The 20,911-nt window shown below is 50.8% G+C and overlaps 1 protein-coding gene across 3 annotated transcripts in view; it reads left to right on the forward strand.

Annotated features, from left to right (window-relative positions):
* The window catches only part of CAMKK1 (calcium/calmodulin dependent protein kinase kinase 1), a 102,613-nt gene that overhangs the window by 73,393 nt on the left and 8,309 nt on the right, over positions 1–20,911 (forward strand). For all 3 annotated transcript variants that reach the window (XM_040613862.1, XM_040613857.1, XM_040613871.1), the window contains exons 10-15: positions 8,982–9,181; positions 9,905–9,958; positions 11,524–11,597; positions 15,851–15,938; positions 18,175–18,303; positions 19,311–19,414. In XM_040613862.1, coding sequence (XP_040469796.1) covers positions 8,982–9,181; positions 9,905–9,958; positions 11,524–11,597; positions 15,851–15,938; positions 18,175–18,303; positions 19,311–19,414 — 649 coding nt within the window. The remainder of the gene's footprint in view (positions 1–8,981; positions 9,182–9,904; positions 9,959–11,523; positions 11,598–15,850; positions 15,939–18,174; positions 18,304–19,310; positions 19,415–20,911) is intronic.

Consider the following 20,911-nt stretch of genomic DNA (forward strand, 5'->3'; position numbering starts at 1 on the left):
TAACTGCATGGTAAATGGGCTCGAGTGATGGTGAATTTAGTGTCATCCCAGTTTGTTTTGGCAGATGAACAGTGGAAACCAGTACCTCAAACTCCTCTCCAGTGGCAGGAGATGGACATGGGAGCCACAGGAGAGGTGGTGAAGGAGAAGTGCACTGCATCAAAAGACAGGAGGGATATGCCAGGCAGGTATCCCAGTCTGGTTTTAGGACTGGGACATTTAGTAAGAGCCTAAGAGTAAGAGTGAGCAGACGGGAGGTGTGTGTAAGCAGGTAGCCTGGCTGTGATGTTACCTGGGGCAGACGGCACGGAACGCGCACACAGGCTTGACCCAGGGGAAAACCCTGCCGACTTGCATAGTCCAGATGAAGCACAGCAGCTGCCCCTTCTGCTGTTGAGCTGCAAGCTGGGTATTTTATCTGGCTCATGAGAAGCTGAAACAGTTGCTATCAGTGTGGCTGAAAGGAAGAAAAAACATGGTTTCCTGCGTTCTCTGTAGAAAATGCCTGATTTCCCTCCTGTGACTGTGCCTAATGACACTAAGGGTGGCAGTTCTGGCCCCTCTGCTGCAGAGCATGCTTGTCTCAACTGAGCTATTGGGTTGAAGGGAGGGTCGTGACAAGTGGCTAAAGCCTTTGGGGTGTCACCTTTCCAGCAGCAGGTCTCTGCAGGGCACCTGTAGGGATGCCTGCGATGCTCCAGAGCCCTGTGCGCTCAGCCTGGAGCAGTAACAAAGTACCTGATGTGCAGATCAAGGCTGGCTTTTCTGAGATAAGACTCAATCTACTTGATCATCAATATGTGAGTGTAGTTTCCATTATCTTAAAAGGAAAATCAAGCAAATATATCAACGTCTGAGTCAACACAGGCTTGTCTCTTCTGAAGGATATCTACTGCAACGTAAGCTGGGGTAGGTGTGGTGAAGCATCAGTGGTGTAGATGGGTTTGATCTGGTTTGGCTCTGCTTAGAGGTGAGTTCCTTGGACCTCATGTTGGTGTGGGCCAGCAGAGCTGGAACTCTACTGTTCCTAGCAAACTACCTGATCCCCCTGTGCCTCCATTCCCATGTGGGAAACGGGGACCTGCTCCTTCTCTGCTCCTGCCTCTTGCCTGCACAAGTTCCGAGCTCCTCGAAATGGAGCGTGTTGATGTGACACTGCAGCCGCCACTGCCGAGTGCCGGGTGTTATAAGTGACACCACCAGGAGAAGAGGGACTGGCTTGCCTGGCTTGTGTTTTATCACATTCAGACAAGCTCTCTTCAGATGCTTAGAAAACCAAACAAAAAACCTTTCATGTAGCTACAAGTGTTGCTGATACTGATCGATGAGGACTTTTGTCTAAGAGAGAGTTAATGAGCTGGTGGAGCAGATCAGAGAGATGTGTTAGAGCCTCTGAAGGAAGATCAGGCACTTTGACTTTTGTTGTTTGAAGCAGTTCCACCAGTGCTTGTGCTCGGCGTTAGAAGCAGCCCATGGCACAGACTGTGCAGGTGGTTTGGGCAGCGCTCTCTGCACGTCCCTGCTCCTCACCTTCCCGGCACGTCCCTTGACCGTTGACATGTGTGTCACTGGCAGCAAGCTCTGCGTGTCCTCTGTGACCAGTGATACACGGTGTGCTCGTGTGGGTTGGAGCACAGCGGTAGAAGGGAAGCCTTTGGCCTCACCTTCCTCTTCTCCGTTGCTTCCTACCAGCAGCATCCCACCCCTACTGCTTCTGCCAGGAGTGGGCGGTCAGCTGGGCGCTGGAGATGGAGCCCGAACGGGAGCTGAACCCTTCCAAAGGGCCGTGTGTCGGGATCCCCCTTTGTAAAACCCTTGCTTAAGCAACGTACTCGAGTAGCAGAGGCTTGGTGGATGCAGCAAGAGAGCTGCAAAGTAACGAAACAGAGCTGAGAAGATCAGAGCTGGGATCCTTGCCCCTGCTGCTACACCAAACCCCCCAAGGAGCTAAGCGTGGGAGGAAAGGTGTTCCCCTTGCACTGCCCGCTACATCCCTGTCCTCCGGCTCTCAGCAGAGCGTTGTGGGCAAGGACAGAGGTTTAAACATCCAGTTTGAGCTCTGGATGGTGGTGCAGCAGTTTCCTTGGGAGGGTGTTAAATCATTTCTTCGCTAGAGGGGGGATGTGAGAGTAATACTAAGCAGACTCTGCAGTAGCACCGTCTGGATTGCTTTTGCCCTTGAGTGGGAATGGGATTCTGGTTTTAATCAAGGATAATTCAACATTGGCCTCAGTAAATAGCAGGATATGTCATTGCGTTGAGAAATTTTATATGTATAATTTTTAAATGAGCTTTTAGCAAGTTGGTACTAACCTGCTGGAGCTCAAATGTTTCCAGAAGGGAATGCAGTGAAAAGCACCTTTTTTTAAAGGACCAAGGAACAACCTGTCCTTTTTCTAGCACTTCTGTGTCTGCTCCCTCTTGGTCTTCACTGGCTGTTCATCTAGTCAGACAGTTCGCAGGCGTTTGCTTCTGAATGAAAATGAAAATTTGTTTAGCCTCTGAGTAGCCTGCGGCATCTAGAAATGAGGAGCATTTGTGAGATGAGTTGCACGTTCTTAAAAAAGCTGCCTTGTCCCACTGAAGGCACCCAAGGGACTGACGAGAAAGAAATGATGTGCTCAGTGGGGCTTTGCTGAGGAGCAGTAATGGAGCAGGGAGACAGGGTGGCAGGAGCCCTGCAGAGAGCACAGGCAGGGCTGGATGCAGCAGAGATTCTCCCCAAAACCTGCTCCTTTCTCCAGCCCCATCTACTGTACCACAGCTACTGGGGGGTCACCCCTGCCTGGACACTGCTCCGAGATATGAATGCTGCAGGATTTTTAAGCCACAGCACAGTTTAAAGCCATGATGCTCCGGGACCCTGTACCTCCCAGAGGGGCTGGGGTGCACTCTGGGCAACGTGCATGCGAACGGCAGCGATGATGCTTGGGGTGCTGGCTTTCTGCAAGAGCTTCATTTTGTCATTGAAGTCATTTGGCTCTATTGCAAGCTCAGTTCTGCAGGGATGCTGACCCCCGTTCAGAGGCACGTAAGCCTGTGCTTTCTTTTCATACCATTCCCACATCACCTGATGGCTTTTCATGGAGACGATGGTCAGTGGGTTGCCAAAGCAGGGTCCTAAATGGCCGTGTTTAGTGACCTGGAAGTACAAACCAGCTGCTCGTTCCCTGGACAGTCAGCACCCAGAGTGTTGGCAGGCACCGAGTACCACCAGAGGCTTGGAGGCACCAAGTGCCACGAGGCAGCTGTGACAGTCTCTTGGCGTGAAAGACATGCTGTCTTGTTGTCTAGGGCCAAGGATGAGAAACCACGTTTGTGCTGCGGATGGCGGGGAGAAGTGGGTGCAGGCTGCCTGAAACCGCCGATAGGATGTGGGTCATCCACGTGTGCCACTGGAGAGGTGTTCAGAGTCCATCCTGGGACAAGGTCTGCCCTAAGGACCAGCGGCACAGTCACAGGCAGCTTTTCAGGAATTTTCAGGAAGCTGCGGGTGCTTTTTTCTGCCCCTGTTGGGAAGGTGGAAAGCAGGAGGACAGGCAGCCCCAGCACGGCTCACCCCACATCCTTATTGCTCGGAGAAACTCGGGATGACCCTGGTTTGGACATAAATACCCCAACTATTGTATCCGTGCTGCTAATACCAACTGAATTAAAATACATTGTGATGAAGAAACAGAACAAAACCCTGAAAAGCCAGATTTTCGAGGAGACCTTTTATTTTGGGTAGCTGTTCCATCTGGGCTCAAATTTGAACAGCCCAGTACAAGTTCATCCCAGCTGCTCTAGGCAGGGGGTGCAACGTTACCTGCTAGAGGCTCTGTCTGAAACTGGGAAGGAGATAGTCCTTTCCCAGTTGTTGCTCACACCCTGAGCACTCTGAATCCTCCGGTGAGGTTGTAACTCTGGACCATGTAGCATCAGCTTTCAGCAGGCTTTTCGTAGGTGCCTGCGCTCTGTGCCCAAAGTCAGGGCACAGCCCAGAGTTTTAGGAATGATTTCCCTTGTTTCTGAGCACCTCGGGGCTCTAGGGCTCCACTCAGTCCAACTTCACGTGTGCCTGCTCAAGCTTTCTAACACAAGCGGTGATGAAAACGTAATAAATGGGCCCTCAGCTGTCCTGCCTGCTTGGTTCACGGGGTGGCTGTGAGGTTTAGCAAGCAAGTATTTTGTTAGCAAAGCTAATGTGCTTTGGGATCTTCGCCTAGATGCTCCAGAAATCCATGGGATTGATGCAATTATGCCTGAAATAGTTACCTTTCCACTGCAGTGACAGATGGGTCCCCTAAAACCGAATTTAACAGAGCGCTGCAGAATCAGACTTTCTTCTAAGGGTTCTGTAATAATTTACGTTGCCTTATTTTCATTATGAAGAGGTATCGATCCCTTCTTTGAATCAGGTCTGTCAGCAAGAAAGTGCAGAGCATCTTGGAGCCCAGGGGAATTGTTCCAGCGAGCTTTGAGAGCACAAACCTCTGCTCTGAGAGCACAGCCCTTTCCAAGGAAAAGCTACGCATGGCATCATTTTGTCAGGTTGCCAAAGCAGCTCCAGCAAAGTGCTCTGCTTTGGCCAGCTCAGCATCGATGTTAACAGGTACATTCCCATGGGAACGGGTGATTTTTAGCTGTTGATGTCACCCTTGCGTGTGGTGTTGGTGAGCTGGGAGGGGAGCACCGATGGGATGGTCCTTCCTAAGGCTGCGTGCATCCAGCAGCCGCGTCCCTGTGGCTGGGTGGTGTGGGTCTGAGGGCAGGCTCGGCAGGGCTGATGTCTGCCTGCTTTGTGACTCTTTCTGGCATGGCACAAGCGAAAAACCCAATGCCTTGCCATGGCCGGTCTCTTTGAGGACGCAGAGTAGCTGGAAGTTCCCTCGAAGGCACAGACTCAACTTAGAGGTCCCAGCTGCCCCATTAAGGGGAGGTCATGTTAACCCATTAAGGGTTGGTTTAAAATTCCCAAATGCTCATGGAGCAAGTTTAGGTGCAGCGATACAGATAGTGATTTCGCTTATGTTTTTTAAAGCACATTTGAGGGTTTGCTTCAGGTGTTACAAGTGTTTTTCCTTCTCTTCTGTGCCTGCTGCAGCCCTGCTCCTGTTGTTAGCGGTGGTGTCGCAACATGTCCTTAATCCCAAGGACAGGACGAGGGTTTTGTTTCTGGGACCTCTAGTCCTGGCTTCCAGAGACATTGAATAGCAATCCTAACAAAGGTGACTTCCTGCCTGCTGCTCTTACATCTGGAGAGGGAAGAAACTTGCTCCCAGGTGCTTCAGGCTGATGAAATTAGAGGGTTAATTTGTGCTGGTGATTGTGTTTGATTGAGGCTGTCACCTGCTCCCCTTGGGTGGCTCGGTGAGTTGTGTGTTCCTCGGCGGTGTCCCTTCTGTACAGTCGTTAGCAGTCTGGAGGGTGTTGTTAGTGACAGGCTTTATGCCTGCGATGCTCAGCCATCCCTCTGGAGTTCTGCAGGGATAACACCATCTTTTCCTTTGAGTGTTGTGCTGGAAATGTAGATCACGCTGGTTTAACAAGTATCTTTCCTGCAGGAGGCTGTCCCCGGGCTCCTTTCAGAGCACGTGACAGTGATGCTCGTGTCACTGCAGGCACGTCCTGCCACTTGGCCAGTCAGCCTTCGGCCAGCCCTGCTGAAATCATTGTTCCCTGCCCATCTCCCTGCAATGCCTTATCTGCAAACGGTCTGAACTTGCAGCAGAAGTTGGTAATTTGGAAAGTTTTTCTGAGCTTAGCCGTGTTGGTGTCCTGCAAATAAGCAGTCCTGCTTGCTTCCTGCAGCTCTCAAACAAGCCAGGTTTTTTTCTCTTGCCTACAAGAAGACTTGGCAATGATTTTGGGGGAATCTTTTATTCTTTCTGCAGCCCTGGTTGTACTGAACTGCACCAGTGGTAAGGCACAGCGCAGGAGAGGATTGGGCCGTGCGTTGTGAAACCTGTTTTGGATGGCTGTGCAGGGGAGTGCGCCCACAGCAGCTGGAAGACTGGGACCTTAGGAACTGTGTTTCTTCAGAGCACGAAAGGGATTTCAGGTTGCCTTCATCAGATTAGCAGCTCCACACCAAATCATTTCTGGTTAGACGTGAGCTCTTGCTGTTAGAATTTTTCCTTGTTCATTTACACCAGGTGGTGCTCAACGTGCTGTTCCTGTCCCCCATCCTTCTCCCTTCATGGCTGTTGCCTCTGCACAAGGCAGCTGGGTAGGGAGGGGGATTTGCAGACAGCAAGAAGCCTGTTGAGCCAGCTGGCACAAGGCTTTCATTGCTGTCACCCAAACAGCACGGCAAAGCAGCACGGCGCGTGGGCTGGGCACTGCTCCCAGCGCTGCCGGTCCTGACCTGGCCGGCCACTTCCCTCCACACCCGTCTCCTTCCCATTCCGGTTTATGTTTTAAAGCAGGTGCCAGGTTTGCAGAAGCACCTGGCTGACATTGCATGGCATAGGCCTGGGATACGGGCTCGCTTCTGCAAGTGCAACCTGTGCTCCTCCGCCCTGCAGGCACTTGTGCTGATTCTCTCCTCTGAGCTGTTGGGGTCAGGCGATCACTGGCCCTCACGGTCACGTCAAGCACGTGGATGTTCTGGTCTGGGAAACGCAGATGTGCATTGATCCAAGTGTTTGATGGCTTTGAGTTTTGCAAAGGATGTGGTTTTGATTTTTTTGGTTCAACAGTCATATTGCTGCTCTGCGTAACGGGTACCCTGCCCTGCTGGGTACCAGGCTGAGACGGGCGCTGAGCAAACACAGGGCATCTGGCAAACTGCCCACGTTTTCTCTCTACCTTCGTCAGATTGTGCAAAGGTGGGGCATGTGTTTTATGAAATAAAGAGTTACTTGACCAGGGAATTGGTTTGTGGTTTCGGTTTGGGTTGTTTTGTTTTCCCATATGGAAGAAATAATAAAAAGCCTGGAGTACCTGCTTGCCTAGTGTAACCCCCTCGGTTTTCACAGGCTTAGCTCCAGGGAGCTACTTGTATAGCCCACGTATATTTGGAGGGTGTATATTTTTTAGAGGCATTGGAAATCTTAGCCCTGTGGTATCAGGCATGAGAGCAGACACCTGCTTGATAGGCAGCTCATCATCTCCTGAAGGGAAACTTCACTCCCCCCCATCCCTTTTCTTTTTTTTTTTTTTTTTCTTCCTATATTACCATAATGAAATGTCAGCTTGCCACCAGCTTTGCTGCAGAGCAGATGTGTCCTCGTAATTGCTGTTGCTGCAGGGTTTTCGGTGTTTATCCTGACTGTCTGGCTGGGCTGTTACAGCATTAACGGGCTCACATCGCAGCGTGGCCACGCAGTTGCTGTGCATCTGGAAGGAGATGGAAGCACCGGTGCTCTCCAGCAAGTTTTTGTCTGCTGGACCACCAGATCAGCTCTTTAATGTGCCAAGGACAGCGTTCCCTGACAGTCCTTTAAATATCAGGAGAGGTCCTTTGAAGGAAAAGTATCTGCAAGCGTGACTTCCCCTCCCCAGACACAGCCTGCTGGAAGGTTGGCTTGAAACGAGCAGAGCAGTGATGAGTGATGTGAAGTTTGTTCCTTCTTGGTCCTAAGACACAAACTGGGATGCTCCGTAGGGCAGGCTGCCGTTGGGGCAACGTGTTGACCGGGTTTGTAAAGCAGGAAAGGGTTAGAGCAGCATTTTCTTCCACCCCATTGCCTATTTCCTGGGAGATGTGAAAAGTGCTTGTGGGGAGGTATAAAAACAAACATGCTCCGTTTGCAAGAAGGCAATGTGAAAATAGTGGTTGGGGCTGGGGGAGGAGGGAGGCTGGGGGGTCCCCTTCGCCTGGGAAGGGCAGGAAAGACTTAGAGGATTTCCTCTCCTGTGCAGTGAAGTCTCTTGATTTTCTACAGTTCTGCTTTTGGGGTCATTTTGTGTTCAGAAAGTTGGGTTTTTGACTTTTACATTTGGTCTCCAAGTTTCTGAGACGTCAGCCACTTTCCTACAGCCTCCTGCTTCACTTGGTGGTCCAGACACACTGCTTCCCAGGTGGCTTGTAACGAGAGGGCTTTTGTCATCGCTGTTTTCAGTGCATCTCAGCCTCCAACCTCTTTGCAAGGATTTATTTTCATTTTTGATGTATGAGCTCTTCAGCCAGTGCCCGCAGCTGGCCTTGTGGAGCCGGGACAGAGCTGGAGTCTTTGCTGCAGCCCCATGGAGTGATGGGTGATGCCCAGGAGGGTTCTGAAGGACCACAGCTCTGGGTGTGAGAGTGGCTGGAGTGGCTGGTGGCTTTGTGTGGTGGTGGGCTTGGGGTGATGCAAAGCCAGATGAGGTGGTTTCTCTATTTGTGGGCTCCGTTGTGAAGCATGGCTAGAAGGAGACTGCCTTTTTTTTTTTTTTTTTTTTGGGGGGGGGGGGCGGGGGCGGGCTGGCACCAGCCAGCTGGTGATTGCTCCCTGGTCAGAAGCATCTTTTGAGTTTGGGAACACCCGCTGATTCCCTGATTCCGAGCTGTTGGCTGGAGCTGGCACTCAGCTGCTAGTTGCCTAAATCCCCCCTCTTGGATCTGTTTTGTCCTGCCCCTTTTGATTAGCTTTGTAGCTAATGCGAAATAAACCCATGAAAAATGAACCTTTTTATTTGGATCCCGTAAACTTTTTAATACAGCGAGTTCCCTGACCCGTCAGCTGGTCCGATGAGGCCAAGCAAACCTGCAGGATTTTCACAATTTTCTTCTCTAGCAGCTCTGCTCGGTGGGGCTGCTGCTGGGTTCGTGTCTGTTCTGTGCATAATTCCTGGGGACTGACGTGTTTCTGAGCATCGTGCTCTGGTGTACGTCCCAGTGAGGCGCTGCAGAGAAATGGTTATAGGAACTGGCACTTCGACTGTGCTATGCTGCATATCCAGCAGCAGCTTTAAGTGGGGTGCCTGAGCTTGCACCTTTGTTTTCATCCTCTTGGAAGGGTTTCCCCTGGCTGCCATGACAGACCATGCTCCTGGTTTTGTGGTTTTTTTTGTAGTGCACTACCAGAAGATCATTCATCGGGACATCAAGCCTTCCAACTTGCTCTTAGGAGATGACGGGCACGTCAAAATCGCTGATTTTGGAGTCAGCAATCAATTTGAAGGGAACGATGCCCAGCTTTCCAGCACGGCAGGGACACCAGCCTTCATGGCACCAGAGGCCATTTCAGACACTGGGAAAAGTTTCAGTGGAAAGGTAGGTCTTTGCTGATGGCTGATGCCTCCTGGGACCCCCAGCATGGCACAAAGGGCAGCACCACACCTGCATCCTTTGTATGTTGCCCACCCAGGGATTGCAGTGCAAATCAGGGTTGTTATTAAGTAAAACTGAAGCTCTGATTTTGTGTTCAGTCCAGACAAAACCCTGGACGTTTTTGCAGGCAGACGGACTTTGCTGCAGATCCCTGGCCAGGCAGGAGCCATGTTAGAGCCCTTCCTCTGCTCCAAGGGAAAGGAGGAATCTCTTATGGTTCCTTCCAAAATAATTGAGGCACAGAGGGCTGCTGGGCACCAAGGTTGTATCCTGATCCCTTGGAAGTGAGTGGCGCTGCTGAGGGCTGTAATGCAGACATGGAGATAGGGTCTGATGGGGGTCGGGGAGGGGGGGTCAGGTGGTGCCTGGAAGAATTTGAGATTCAGCTTTGAGTGGTGCAATCTCCTGCAAGAAGAAGGGGCTGCTGGCTAGTCACTGCACTCCACAGCAAGGACAAGGAAAGCAACATCTGGCCCAGCACGGTCCTCGTTCCCCAGGTGTGCTACAGATGCCTTTAGGAACCCAACTTCAGAGAGACTCTATGCAGTAAAATAGAAAACGTTAAACGTGTACAAATAACGGTCTGTGGATCAGTGGGGAAATTCAGCTCATTCAGATCATCTCTGCGTTGTATCTCATTTACTGCCTGTACATGCTTTCTTTCAGGCACTTGACGTATGGGCCATGGGAATTACGCTGTACTGCTTTGTTTACGGGAAGGTAAGCTGGCTTGTCGATGCTGGAGCATCTGCCTGCCTGGCTTTTGACTCGTTCCTTTCCAAATAAAGGCAAATATTAGAAACAAAGATCTCCTGCGAGCTCCTGTTTTCCTAAATCACCATGCAGATGGGAAGGGGCTGACGTTGTGATCTGTGGAAAGGAGAGTTTCTAGAGCTGGTAGCTGTATACAGAGCTGTTCGTTCTACAAACCCAGAGCAGCATCAGCAGCATCACCAGCAGCAGTTTGCTGGGAGGTTATCCACATTGCCTCTATTTAGAAACAAGCCAGAGAGAGCATGGAGAGAGGCATAGGTTTGTGATCCCAAGCGACTGCAGCGCTTTGGCAAACCAGATTACAGAGAGCTCTGTCTGCCAAAGCCAAGTGGGGCCAGATGGAGACCCTTTGGCAGAGCCAGCTCTCCAGAGCTGCCTTCTGCAAACGCCATGTCTTGTCGTGGCTTTTCCCTCTCCTGTGGCCAGAAGCCCCCCATCCCAGCCACTCTCTCCCAGGGCAAGCAGTACAGCAGGTACATGTGGTCCGTGTGTGCAGGTATGTTAGCTGAACCTCCTGTGCAAGCATGGACCGCTGCAGGTCCCACCACACAAGCATAAAGCATCCAGCTGAGGGGTAAGAAGTGGCTGGGGGGGGTGGCAGAGGCAGAACTATCTCCGTTGCTGGGGTGATATTGCTGAGCTGTGTCAGGATGGAAGGTATTCTCTGACCTGTGTCTATAATGATGTCTCATTTGGGCCAAATCCTCAAGTGAAAGGGTATAACCTTGATTTTTATATTGTGATGTAACCTCATGGTGATGTAACCTCTATGGCAAGCACTGGAGGAAGGAAAGAGGGGGGATATAAAGCCAAGCTCAGGAATATGTTTATCTATTCCATGTGACCCTGTGCAGTAAATATTGTACCTTTTGTTCCTATTTTATATTTCATAACTTCATTTGGCCAGGCAGGCTGAGACAGGGCCCGCCAGCAGCCCACTAAAACAAGCATAGATGCTCCAGTGTTGATGCAGATGTTTGTAGGGGCTGTGGATATGCTGCTCCTGCATCCCCTGCCGCTGCCCTGCCAGGTGGGAAGAGCCAGAATCTAGGTCTAAATGAATCCAGTGTAAAAAGTTGTGCTGGAGGAAAACACGCTTTGAATCTAGATATCTGAATTCAAAGTGGAAATCCAAGCATTTTTAGAGTAATACTGAGCTCCAAATGATGCTTGTCACACAGAGACATGAACGCAGTGATACACGGCAGCTGGTGTCTGTGTCTTCATTTTCCAGGCAGAAGTGGAGCAAAGAAAAGGAAAATGAGAAGCTCGTGGTCACCTGGGAGGGTAGATGGAGGGGCTATCCCCATCCAATTATGTATTACTTAGAATCCCTCTGCTGTTCCGCATTTATTTTTTAATAAGGAACAAGTCAATTTATTGTGTGTAGGGATATTTTATTTATTTCCATCTCTGTGTAAAATGGAGAGAGTCTGCTGTTAGATGCATGACAAATGCCTAAGCAGTGCTGGGGTCTCTGACAACTGAAAAATCTTTTGTTTGTTTTGCAGTGCCCTTTTATAGATGAATATATTCTGGGTCTTCATAACAGGATCAAGAACAAGCCTGTAGAGTTCCCAGAAGAGTAAGTAAACTTTATTCAGCTACTGTAAGATAAAGGTCCGTATGCAGCGTTACTCCCTGTGCAGCGTAAGTGCCGGTAGGTCACAGCGGAGGGACGGACAAGGGGGGTGAGGTGCTTTGCCTTCTCCTGGGTCCTTCACGTGCGTTTTGTGCTGCTGATGTTGTCGAGGCGTTACAGCTGCCTCTGCTGCTCTTGTGTCCGTGTTGTGCAGACACGGACTGAAGGAAATGGCTCTTGAAATCATGGGAAGTGAAGGGGTTTTGGTATGGGTCTCACGTTCTGCCCCAGCTAACTTGATCCCGGGGGTGCTGGATGCATGGTTTGGCTGGGGTTCTGTGTTTCTCCCCGTGCAGTAGCTATCAGAATGATTCAGTGTATTTGTTTTCAAAAGCAATGGTTTATAGACCTCAGGCTCAGTCTAAATAAACACACGCTGCTTCTGTGGACTTGCCTTGGAGCTGGGGGAAGCATTTGATGGAAGGATGCTTGTCCTGAGGTACACAGCCACAGCACCCCCACTCCTCTGTCTCACCCAACACGCTCCAGGAAGATACGGGTTTGTCTCGTGTGCTGGCAGACTGGAGCCATTTATGGAAAAAAACCAGAAATGAATGTACCCATTTGATACTGAGAGGCTGCCACCCACCCTGCTCTGGTCAGGGAAGGAAACCCATGTTGTCCAAGCCAGAGCTGTTGGTGGGGACGGCTGGGCTGGGCTGGGCTAGCGGGGGTGACCAGGAGATGGTCACGCTCAGCGTGTGCTCAGGCTCTGCGCCATGCCACTGTGCCTTTCCCCTCCTGTACTAGCCGCTCCTCGGCATCCCCTTCATCCGCAAGCCTCACGTGACTCTCTGTTGGTGATTAATTATTCTTCTCCTGGTTGCTCATCAGGTGAAGTAGCCAAAGCTGGACTCTTATTTTCCTGCCTGAATCAGCACAGTAGTCGGGCAAAGCATTTGTGACCTTCTGGACCCAGTTGCTCATTCTAATAAAAACAGAGAGATAAAATGACTTGATTTAGAACAAGCACGGATAAATTAAAACTCTAATGAAAGGCCCATCTGGTATTAGGGAGGAAGGGAGGGATGTGGTCAGGCAGCCTGCGATACATCCATGTATCCACCATCGATTACATGAATTTTTGTGAGATGCTGACTGAATTTTTGGGCACCTACAGCAAAGGGCTGCGCCTCTGCCTTGGCAGTCCCAGGCTTCCTCCTGAGCCTGCAGAAAGCACGGGGTGCTCGGGCTGTCCTATTTTAGAGATGTGCTTCAGATGGGATGACTCATGTCCCAGGCTCCGTGGGCTGCATTAATCACCTCTCCGTTCCCATTCCCACTCTGCAGTGCAGCCACTGCAGATAGCTCGGGCAGAGCCACCTCCACTCCGGCTGCTGGAGCCCGCGCTGGGGACGGTGTGGAGCACACAGACCAAGGACCCGCGGCCACAAGCTCAGACCACTTGTTAGATGGCAAACACGGTCCCCGGGCGTGGGTCTGGAGCAGTTCTGGCAAGCCAGCCCCATGCTGGGGGTGAGGTGGTACAGCTAGCCAGGCTCCAGGCACGAAGGCTGGTCGTGCTGCGTGACTGCGTTCCCACCGGCTGCTCTGTGGGCAGGGCAGGACTTTGTCTTGACAGCACTGCAGCAAAAAAGGAAAAAAAAAAAAAAAGAAAAAATTGTTTATGTATCCCTGGCAGCCTTCTCCCTGCTTCCCTGCTTGCTTGGGTCCTGGCAAGATGCCCACCCTCTCAGCCATCATATATTTGGGTTAGCAGTCAGCTTACAAGGGACGGTTCCCATCTGGCTCCGCTGTAGGTTATTAACATTTAATGGGCTAACTGCGTTGTGCTGAGAACCTTTGCTTCATTCAGACATTTCCTTCAGCGACCGTTCCACCGGCGTGATTTATTTGGATTTCTTGGTGACCTGCTCTCCCAGTCTAAAAAAAGCTGCACCCTTGGTTAGGATGCTGGAGGAGCAGACAGTTACTGGGTGTTGACGGCTGTCTAAGCTACATCTATTTGTTAGGTGAAGGCAGCAGCAGAGATGCACATGAAACTGGAATTCACTGGAGCAGATCCACCGTGACCTCCCACAGAATTAGCACCTCACTACAGTTAAGATTATTTTGGTTTCAATTTATTTCACCATGGCTACAAAAGACACATTCCTGTTGGCAGACAGTCCATGGAAACTCGTTGCCTGTTTCCTGACAACCTTTAGGACAGAGATGGAGCTGACTGTACCAGCGTCGTTGTCCCTTCCCTTCCCTTAGAGACGCTGGGATAAATATTTATCGCTCTGGAGTTCTCATTCATGTCAGTGAGTCCTTGGCATGACAGGAGGTAAATGGAATTAGCTCACACCCTGACGATGCTGGCATGACTAGAAAGCAAGCTGGAGAAGTTTCTGTCCAGACATGTGTTAGGAGAGCCAGAAGTTTCCCTCCTGGTGGACAACTGAAGTCCAGGACAGTGTTCTGCAGGCACCCTGTAAAATGATCTGTGGCGCTGGCAACCCTCCCCAACGGGTGCTGAACTCCACAATGCTTGGTATTTTCCTGAGAGCTGTTACAGGACTATGACTGTGAGAAAGTCCAGATAGCACGGGCTTTTCAGAGGAAGAACGCCGTGGGGTGCAGCATGCCCCCTGGCAGAAGGGAGAGAGGACAAGCAGAGACGGGGTGATGCGATCTGTTACCTGGCCACAACCCCCCCGACGCTTTGTGACCCTGCTTACTGGGCTTTGCCTTATAGCATTAAGCCTGTGCTGTGCAGAAATCCATCTGGTGCCCAGAAATGTTTGGTGGTTATCCATTCCCTCTCTTATATTTTAAATAAAGCTGTCACCAGTTTGGCACAGGTCTGATGTTAAAGTATTTTAAAAACACCATCTCGCCTGCAGCTCAGTGTGGTCCTGCAGTAGAAGTCTGTTCATTCTGATCTGCTGAATGTGCTGTCACTCCCCAGAGCTGTTCCTCTGAGCCTGGAGCTCATCTCGAGAGCAGCACGGTTCTTCCCATTCCCACCTAAACCGTCACTGGGAAGCGGGACGCCTCCGAGGACTCATCCTGCCATTCCCCTGGTCCGGACCATATTCCCTGCATACTGCAGAGCCTTGGTGCAGCTCCACAAGTGTTCAGACTTTAAACTAAAGCCACTTTCTGTCCCTTCCCACCGAACAAGCAGTGTTTCCTTGTGGTTAAGGATCCCCTAACCAACGTCCACACAAAGCATTCCTAAATTATTAAACTGCAGCTCCAGTTTTTTTCAAACCACACTATCCCTTACCGTGATGTGGTCTTCATTTAGGATTATGATAGTTTCTCCCCTCCTCTGCTTGGGAGGGGTGCAGAGGTGGGTACAGCACCTGGTTCTCATCGGTGCTTCCAGTCTGAATTCCGGCCCTGCTGGGCTGTGACAGTTTATGCCACCCAACTCCATCTCCCATCACAGCTCCTCAAAAGCCACTTGTGATGCAGGCTTTCACTACAATTCTGTTACACGCTGGCATTTTATTTCAATATTTTTATTTATTTCAAAATTTTGGTCGTACAGATGAAGTCTGTTTAAAAGATGTTGCCGGCATCATTAGCAGCAGAAGTCATGGAAGCCTTTGGGCCAGAGGGACAGACCGCAGGACCGAGGGTTCCGTGTGGATAGAGCGGCTTCAGGCACTCTGGCGTTTAGATCTTGGAAAGAGCGTTCAAAAATTAAATGTGTTTCTCTTAGTCGCATCTGTGATTTTCCTCCTTTTGTTACACCAAAGCTGAGCTATCCAGGTAGGAAATCCCGAGTTTCCGAATGGGTCCGCGTTGGTGGCAGCGATGTAATTAGGGCAGCCTGCAGGCTTGGCTGGGAACCTGAATGCCACGTGGGGATGTTGTGTCCAGCTCGTGATGCGGATTTGGCAGATCAAGTTGTGCCCTTCCTTATCACAGACACACCGCCAGTCCTGCTCAGCACCACTTGGTTATCCCAGAATCTGCCTTCTGAAATTCCCCCAGGATGTGCCGTCTGTAGAAGTGCCCTTAGATCCATTCCCCTGATCCCTGGTCCTGCATTTTGAGCATGTGCGGTGGGCAGAGGGGGATAACCAAACCCTGCAGCCGTGACCGCAGGGCCTGTGGAAGGACCAAGCCAGCCAGCCCTTTCTTCTCAAGCCAGGTTTGTAGAGAAAATGTCTTCTGAGGGGAGCAGGACCTCCACCTGGTCCCCTCGCTAACTGTGTGCTGCTCTTTTCTTTACTCAGAACCCAGATAAGCGACGAGCTCAAGGAGCTGATCCTACGCATGCTGGATAAAAATCCAGAAACAAGGATAACTGTCCCCGGAATTAAGGTAAATTGGACGTTGGTATTATAGTCTTTTGTCTCCTCTGCTTTTGTTCTTCCTTTGGTACCTTCTAAGAGGCAGAGCTGTTCCCGGTGTTTGTTTTGGGAGCTTTCTCTGGCATGCCACCTCGGAAGGGGAGAGCGCGCGTTTTGCGGTGTGTGACAGCTCCGTCGCTGCTGCTTGCTTGGGGAGTATCGACAAGAGCTTTCTTGTTTCCTTATTTAAATTGAAATTACTCAAAAGCTGGCTGATTCTCAGTGAATTTCCAGGAGAATCAGCGTTGCCGTGGGCACTGCTAGCTGCAGGACCTGCGCTGTCAGGGAGGGACCTGTGGTCAGTAGCCTCGAGGCAGCACGTTGGTTTCTAGCAGTGTTACGTGGGAGATGCTTATTAACAGGAAAAACAAACGGGCCTGGTAGAACATCATGCTTTGTAGGGCTTGGCTTCATTCTGGTTTTGCCAGGGCTTTCTGTCCTCCTGTCGCCCCGGACCTGCTGGAGAATCTCAGCGTCTCTGCAGAGGTCCATCAGCATCCTCTGCAGGGCACACAGCTCTTGTGCGCTTTGTCTCAGGCCACCACCAGCACTTTTGCCACTGAAGCAAATGAACTCCAAGAAAGAATGGGACATCCCTTTCCCTCCCTGCCAGGAAGCCACAGCCAGCGATGGTGGGAAGCCCCTCAGAGCTGAACCTAAGGGACTTCACGAGGCAGCTGTTGGTGACTGTGGGGTGACGCCACCACGGCTGAAGGCCCTGGCCGGAGGAAACCAACCTAGAGAGGGCGGGCGAGCCCGACACAGCCCACAGGGATGGCAGGCTCCCTCTGTACTGGTAGTCACAGACAAACCCCGAGGAGCTGCTTTGCCCTGCAGAGTGTGTAGCGGGGCTCCAGCCTCAGCTTCTTGCACAGGCAGATGTTTCAAAGTGGTCACTCCAGGCTGCTGCTGCCACCTCCTCCCAGGGTTCCCTCCCTTTCTGTTTTCCCCTGTTTTCACACTCCTCTTTCTTTTTCACGTCCCTTACTTGTAAGATAAAATCCTGACGTGGCTGCCAACATCCTCCTGCTGGCAAGCATTAGCTCAACGCTGCCTCTCCTATGTGATCGTTTCCCCTTGATAAATCTGTGATGTCTACTTTGAAGATAAATGTAGCAAAAGCTGGAAGAGGGAAGTAAAATTATAGAAGGGGGTTAGGCTAGACAAATATCTTAACTGCTCCATCCAGCTGGCTTTGGAATTGTTGTTCACCATCAAAACAAATGAAGCGGATCGTTTCCTATGAGGACCGTGAACAAATGGCTGGACAGCATCCTTGCCTAGCTGAAATGTTGACAAGCCCCAGGTAGGCTGGAGGGTTTAGTGCCCTCATTTCGCTTACGGCTGGATGTGGTGACATGCCTTGGAAAAGTTATTATAAGCGTGATTAACGATCTTTGGAAAATACACCTTAATTAAGTGCTGTAAAGCAGCTCATCACTTAGCCCTTGGAGAACACTCTAGACACCTGCATCCAGCTGGAGTGGCAGTAGGCAGTGAGCATCCATCCTAATTAAACTCCTCGTCCTGGAGAGTGAGGCAGGCGTTTCTAAAGGCAGCACCCATCAGCTCTCTCCCTGACAAACATCCCGCCCCAGGTGTGGGTAGCAGAGACCCTCGCCCCCTCCTGCCCTCAGCTGCCTTCCCCAGCGGTGGTGGGGAGGGGTGGTGGGAAGCTGCCTGCTCTCTCCTTCGTGGGTGCAGAGAGGTTTACGTGGTGCCCAGGTGGATTATTTTGCTATTTCCAGAGGCAGGAGGCTGTTGCAGAAGCATGAAGCCTTGACGAGCGCTCCGTTTTACACAACTAAACCCTCGTTTGTGCAGATGCATAAATGATCTTGACTCTCCCCAGCAGCAAGCACCTGTAACCCTAGATGAAGTGTATGCATAGGAGAGGAAGGGAAAAAAAAAAAAAAAAAGATGAAAATGCTCAGGATAACTCAGATTTCCAAAACATTTCAGATTTGGTTCAGAGGGTGCCGGTTCCTCCAAGATGCCGGTGGGTGCGACAGCACCAGGCACTGGGAGATGCTGTCTGGCCAGGCACCAGATTGCACCAATTTCCAAGGGAGCTGGATGAAGCACGTTGCTGAAAGTGGAAAATGGAGCAGTACCGGCACTTACCCCTGTCATCGGTCCTGTGCTCCCATTTCTCTCCCATCGCCAGCACCACAGCCCCTGCCCTCTCTGTGCTCCTCCCCACACAGGTGCATCCGTGGCTGACCAGGGGTGGCCAGGAGCCTCTCCCACTGGAGGAGGAGCACTGTACCGTGGTGGAGGTGACGGAGGAGGAGGTGAAGAACTCGGTGAAGACAATCCCGAGCTTGCCAGCTGTGGTAGGTATAAACCACAGCCACATCTTCTGCATGGGTTGGGAGCGTGGTACTTTGATGAAGCCTTCAGCTGGTGAAGGAGGTTTGGAGAGGGTCCACGTGTGTTCCTGGCATGAAAAGCTTGGCTTTTCAACCCAGTGTGAACTTTTTGTGTCTCTGAGCACTACAGCAGCCTGGTTCTGCTGGGCCTGACCCTGTGAGCAGTTCTGTTTATATCGTGGCTGCTCTCCTAGGAGCTGCAGGGTTTGGCATCCACCCCCAAAGTGTCTGGCATCAGACATCCCAGAACACCAGAAGCATCCCAAGTGTGGTTTGTTTCACTAACCTAGAGAGGTTATGAGGCACCTGATTTGGATGCTCAATGAAGGCTCCAGACCTGGAGGTGACCTCGCCAGAGAAGCAGGAAGAGGACATCAGCCACAGAACATATAGCTGGCACTTGCTATATATTGTGGGGGGAGCACAAGTGGATGTTGGGGGCTCTCTCAGCAGCTTGCCTGTAGCCAGCTGGAGATCTCCTACGGGCAATTATTACGATGCAGGTGCCTTTGGGGGATTCCTCATGGGGAGAGAGTGCTGAGCACAACGAGGACCCATTTGCACAGCTCTTGCGGTGTGATGTTAACATGGGCCCTTGCCCCAGCGGCCGGCTGGGGGAGTGAAAACCAGCCTTTCCCCTGGATAGCGGGACCTGCCTGGGAGGATGGCCCGAGAGAGCTCCGGTCCCTCCTCCTCATGGGCTTGGACTACCATGGGTGGCAGGCAGTGGTCAGCAGCATCTGCTTGGCCTCTTGCTGGTGATGGTGTGCCAGGGGTCTGAGCTCGCCACCTGAGGGAACGCTGTTGTGGCTGCCTGGAAGTCCAAGAGGTTCCTTCAGTTGGTGCTGTCACCTTGATGCTGTCAAATGTCTGCTGAATTATTGAAGGACCTGTTGTCAAACTGCTGTGAAATAGCGTCAAGGAGCCAGCCAGTCCTGCTGTTCTCACCGGTCTGTTTTTCTTCTTCCAAGATCCTAGTGAAGGCCATGCTAAGGAAACGCTCCTTTGGAAATCCGTTCGAGGTTCAGGCGAGGCGGGAGGAGAGATCCATGTCTGCTCCAGGGAACTTGCTGATGTATGTATGTATGGCCTTGCCTGGCTCAGAGCAAAGGCGTGTGGGGAGGGTGAAGGATGCGGTTGGCAAATCATTTTTTTTTAGCATTTGAGGACAAAACTCCCTTCTAAATCAACCACTGAAGATAAAATCTACCTCTGGTCCTCTAGGATTAAATTACAACGCATTAAAGCAGCCTAAAAAGTCTTCTTATAGACGCAGTTCTCTCTATAAGATGGGTTTGGTCTAAACGCATGTAAGGTGCTAAACTTGGGTTAGGTTTTACCTGTGATTAAAGATCCGTTAGAGATTGGTGAACTAAAATAAGTTTCCTTGCAGGCTAGTCTAGATATGTATTGGAGGGTTTAATTCTCAACAGATAAGGTGCCAGATGAGCAGTTTGCAGGTTTTACAGTGTCAAAAATAGGATGATGTGGTTTGTCTGTGGTCTGGGACCCAAGTCGGGGCAGAGACAGCCTGGAGGCACGTGGGCAGGCAGTGGAGAACACTTTGACATTGCTTTTTCATTTGAGAAAACATACAGTATTTTTTCATGCTTCCAGTGAAATAGCACGTTGCAACAGGCTGATTTGGAGGCTGGGTACAAATGGCTGTATTGGGATTAAAAACGGAATAGACAAATGACTGACTGACTGATCTAATGTTGATGAATCGAATTTGTCAACAATTTTTAAGCACAGTGGTCTTGGATGTACAGGAGTAGGGGGAGGATTCCTTTCTCCTTTACTTGGTTCTTACTCTTTCTCCCTCATTTTTGTTACTGGTCCTTTTTGGAGCCAAGATTCTGGGCCATCACGCTCCTAAGTAACAGCTGGACCATCAGCCTGACTTGGGACAATTATCTTCGTGTTCTCACCCCACAGGATCTGTAAGGCTGCAGTTCGCAACGCAACTGTGTTGTCCTAAAACGTTCCTTTTCCACCCAAAATCCCAGTACCGTGCCTAGCAGACTCCCGTGAGGGTGTGCTAAGTCTCCGTGCGCCTCTGATGATGCAAATAGAGTCTGGCTGTCACGGGTGTGCGGGGATTTCAGGGCACAGCTCAATTAAGGATGATAATGCTTTAGGGCCCAGCTGTGTATTGGAGACTTCAGCAAAGGCTTTACCTTCGAGTCCAGGACCAGTTAGTGTTAGACACTGGTTTAACATTTAAACACCGCGCACGCGAGCGCTGCTGCGGGGATGTATCTGAAGAGCGCAGCAGTCACAGCTCCCGTGCCAGCTTAGCACCAGGGGTTTGTTCTCATTTGTTTCCCTTGGCTCATTGCCTTCCAAATTAGTGCTAATTTGACACACATCCCTCCCTGTATCTTTGCTGTCGTTCCTGGCCACTGCATTGCTCTAGGATGGTGGAACTTGAAGAAAAATTTATTGTGAGGTTCCTGCTGTCTGGGACAGCTAATTCAGAGCAAAGCAGGATTTCTTCTTTATAAACCCTGCCTCAATTGATATTTTAAGGTGGTCACTTCTTCTATTAGCCCGAACCTGTTTCCAACTC

The sequence above is a fragment of the Falco naumanni genome, chromosome 1 (assembly GCF_017639655.2).
Source record: "Falco naumanni isolate bFalNau1 chromosome 1, bFalNau1.pat, whole genome shotgun sequence".
Taxonomy (NCBI): domain Eukaryota; kingdom Metazoa; phylum Chordata; class Aves; order Falconiformes; family Falconidae; genus Falco; species Falco naumanni.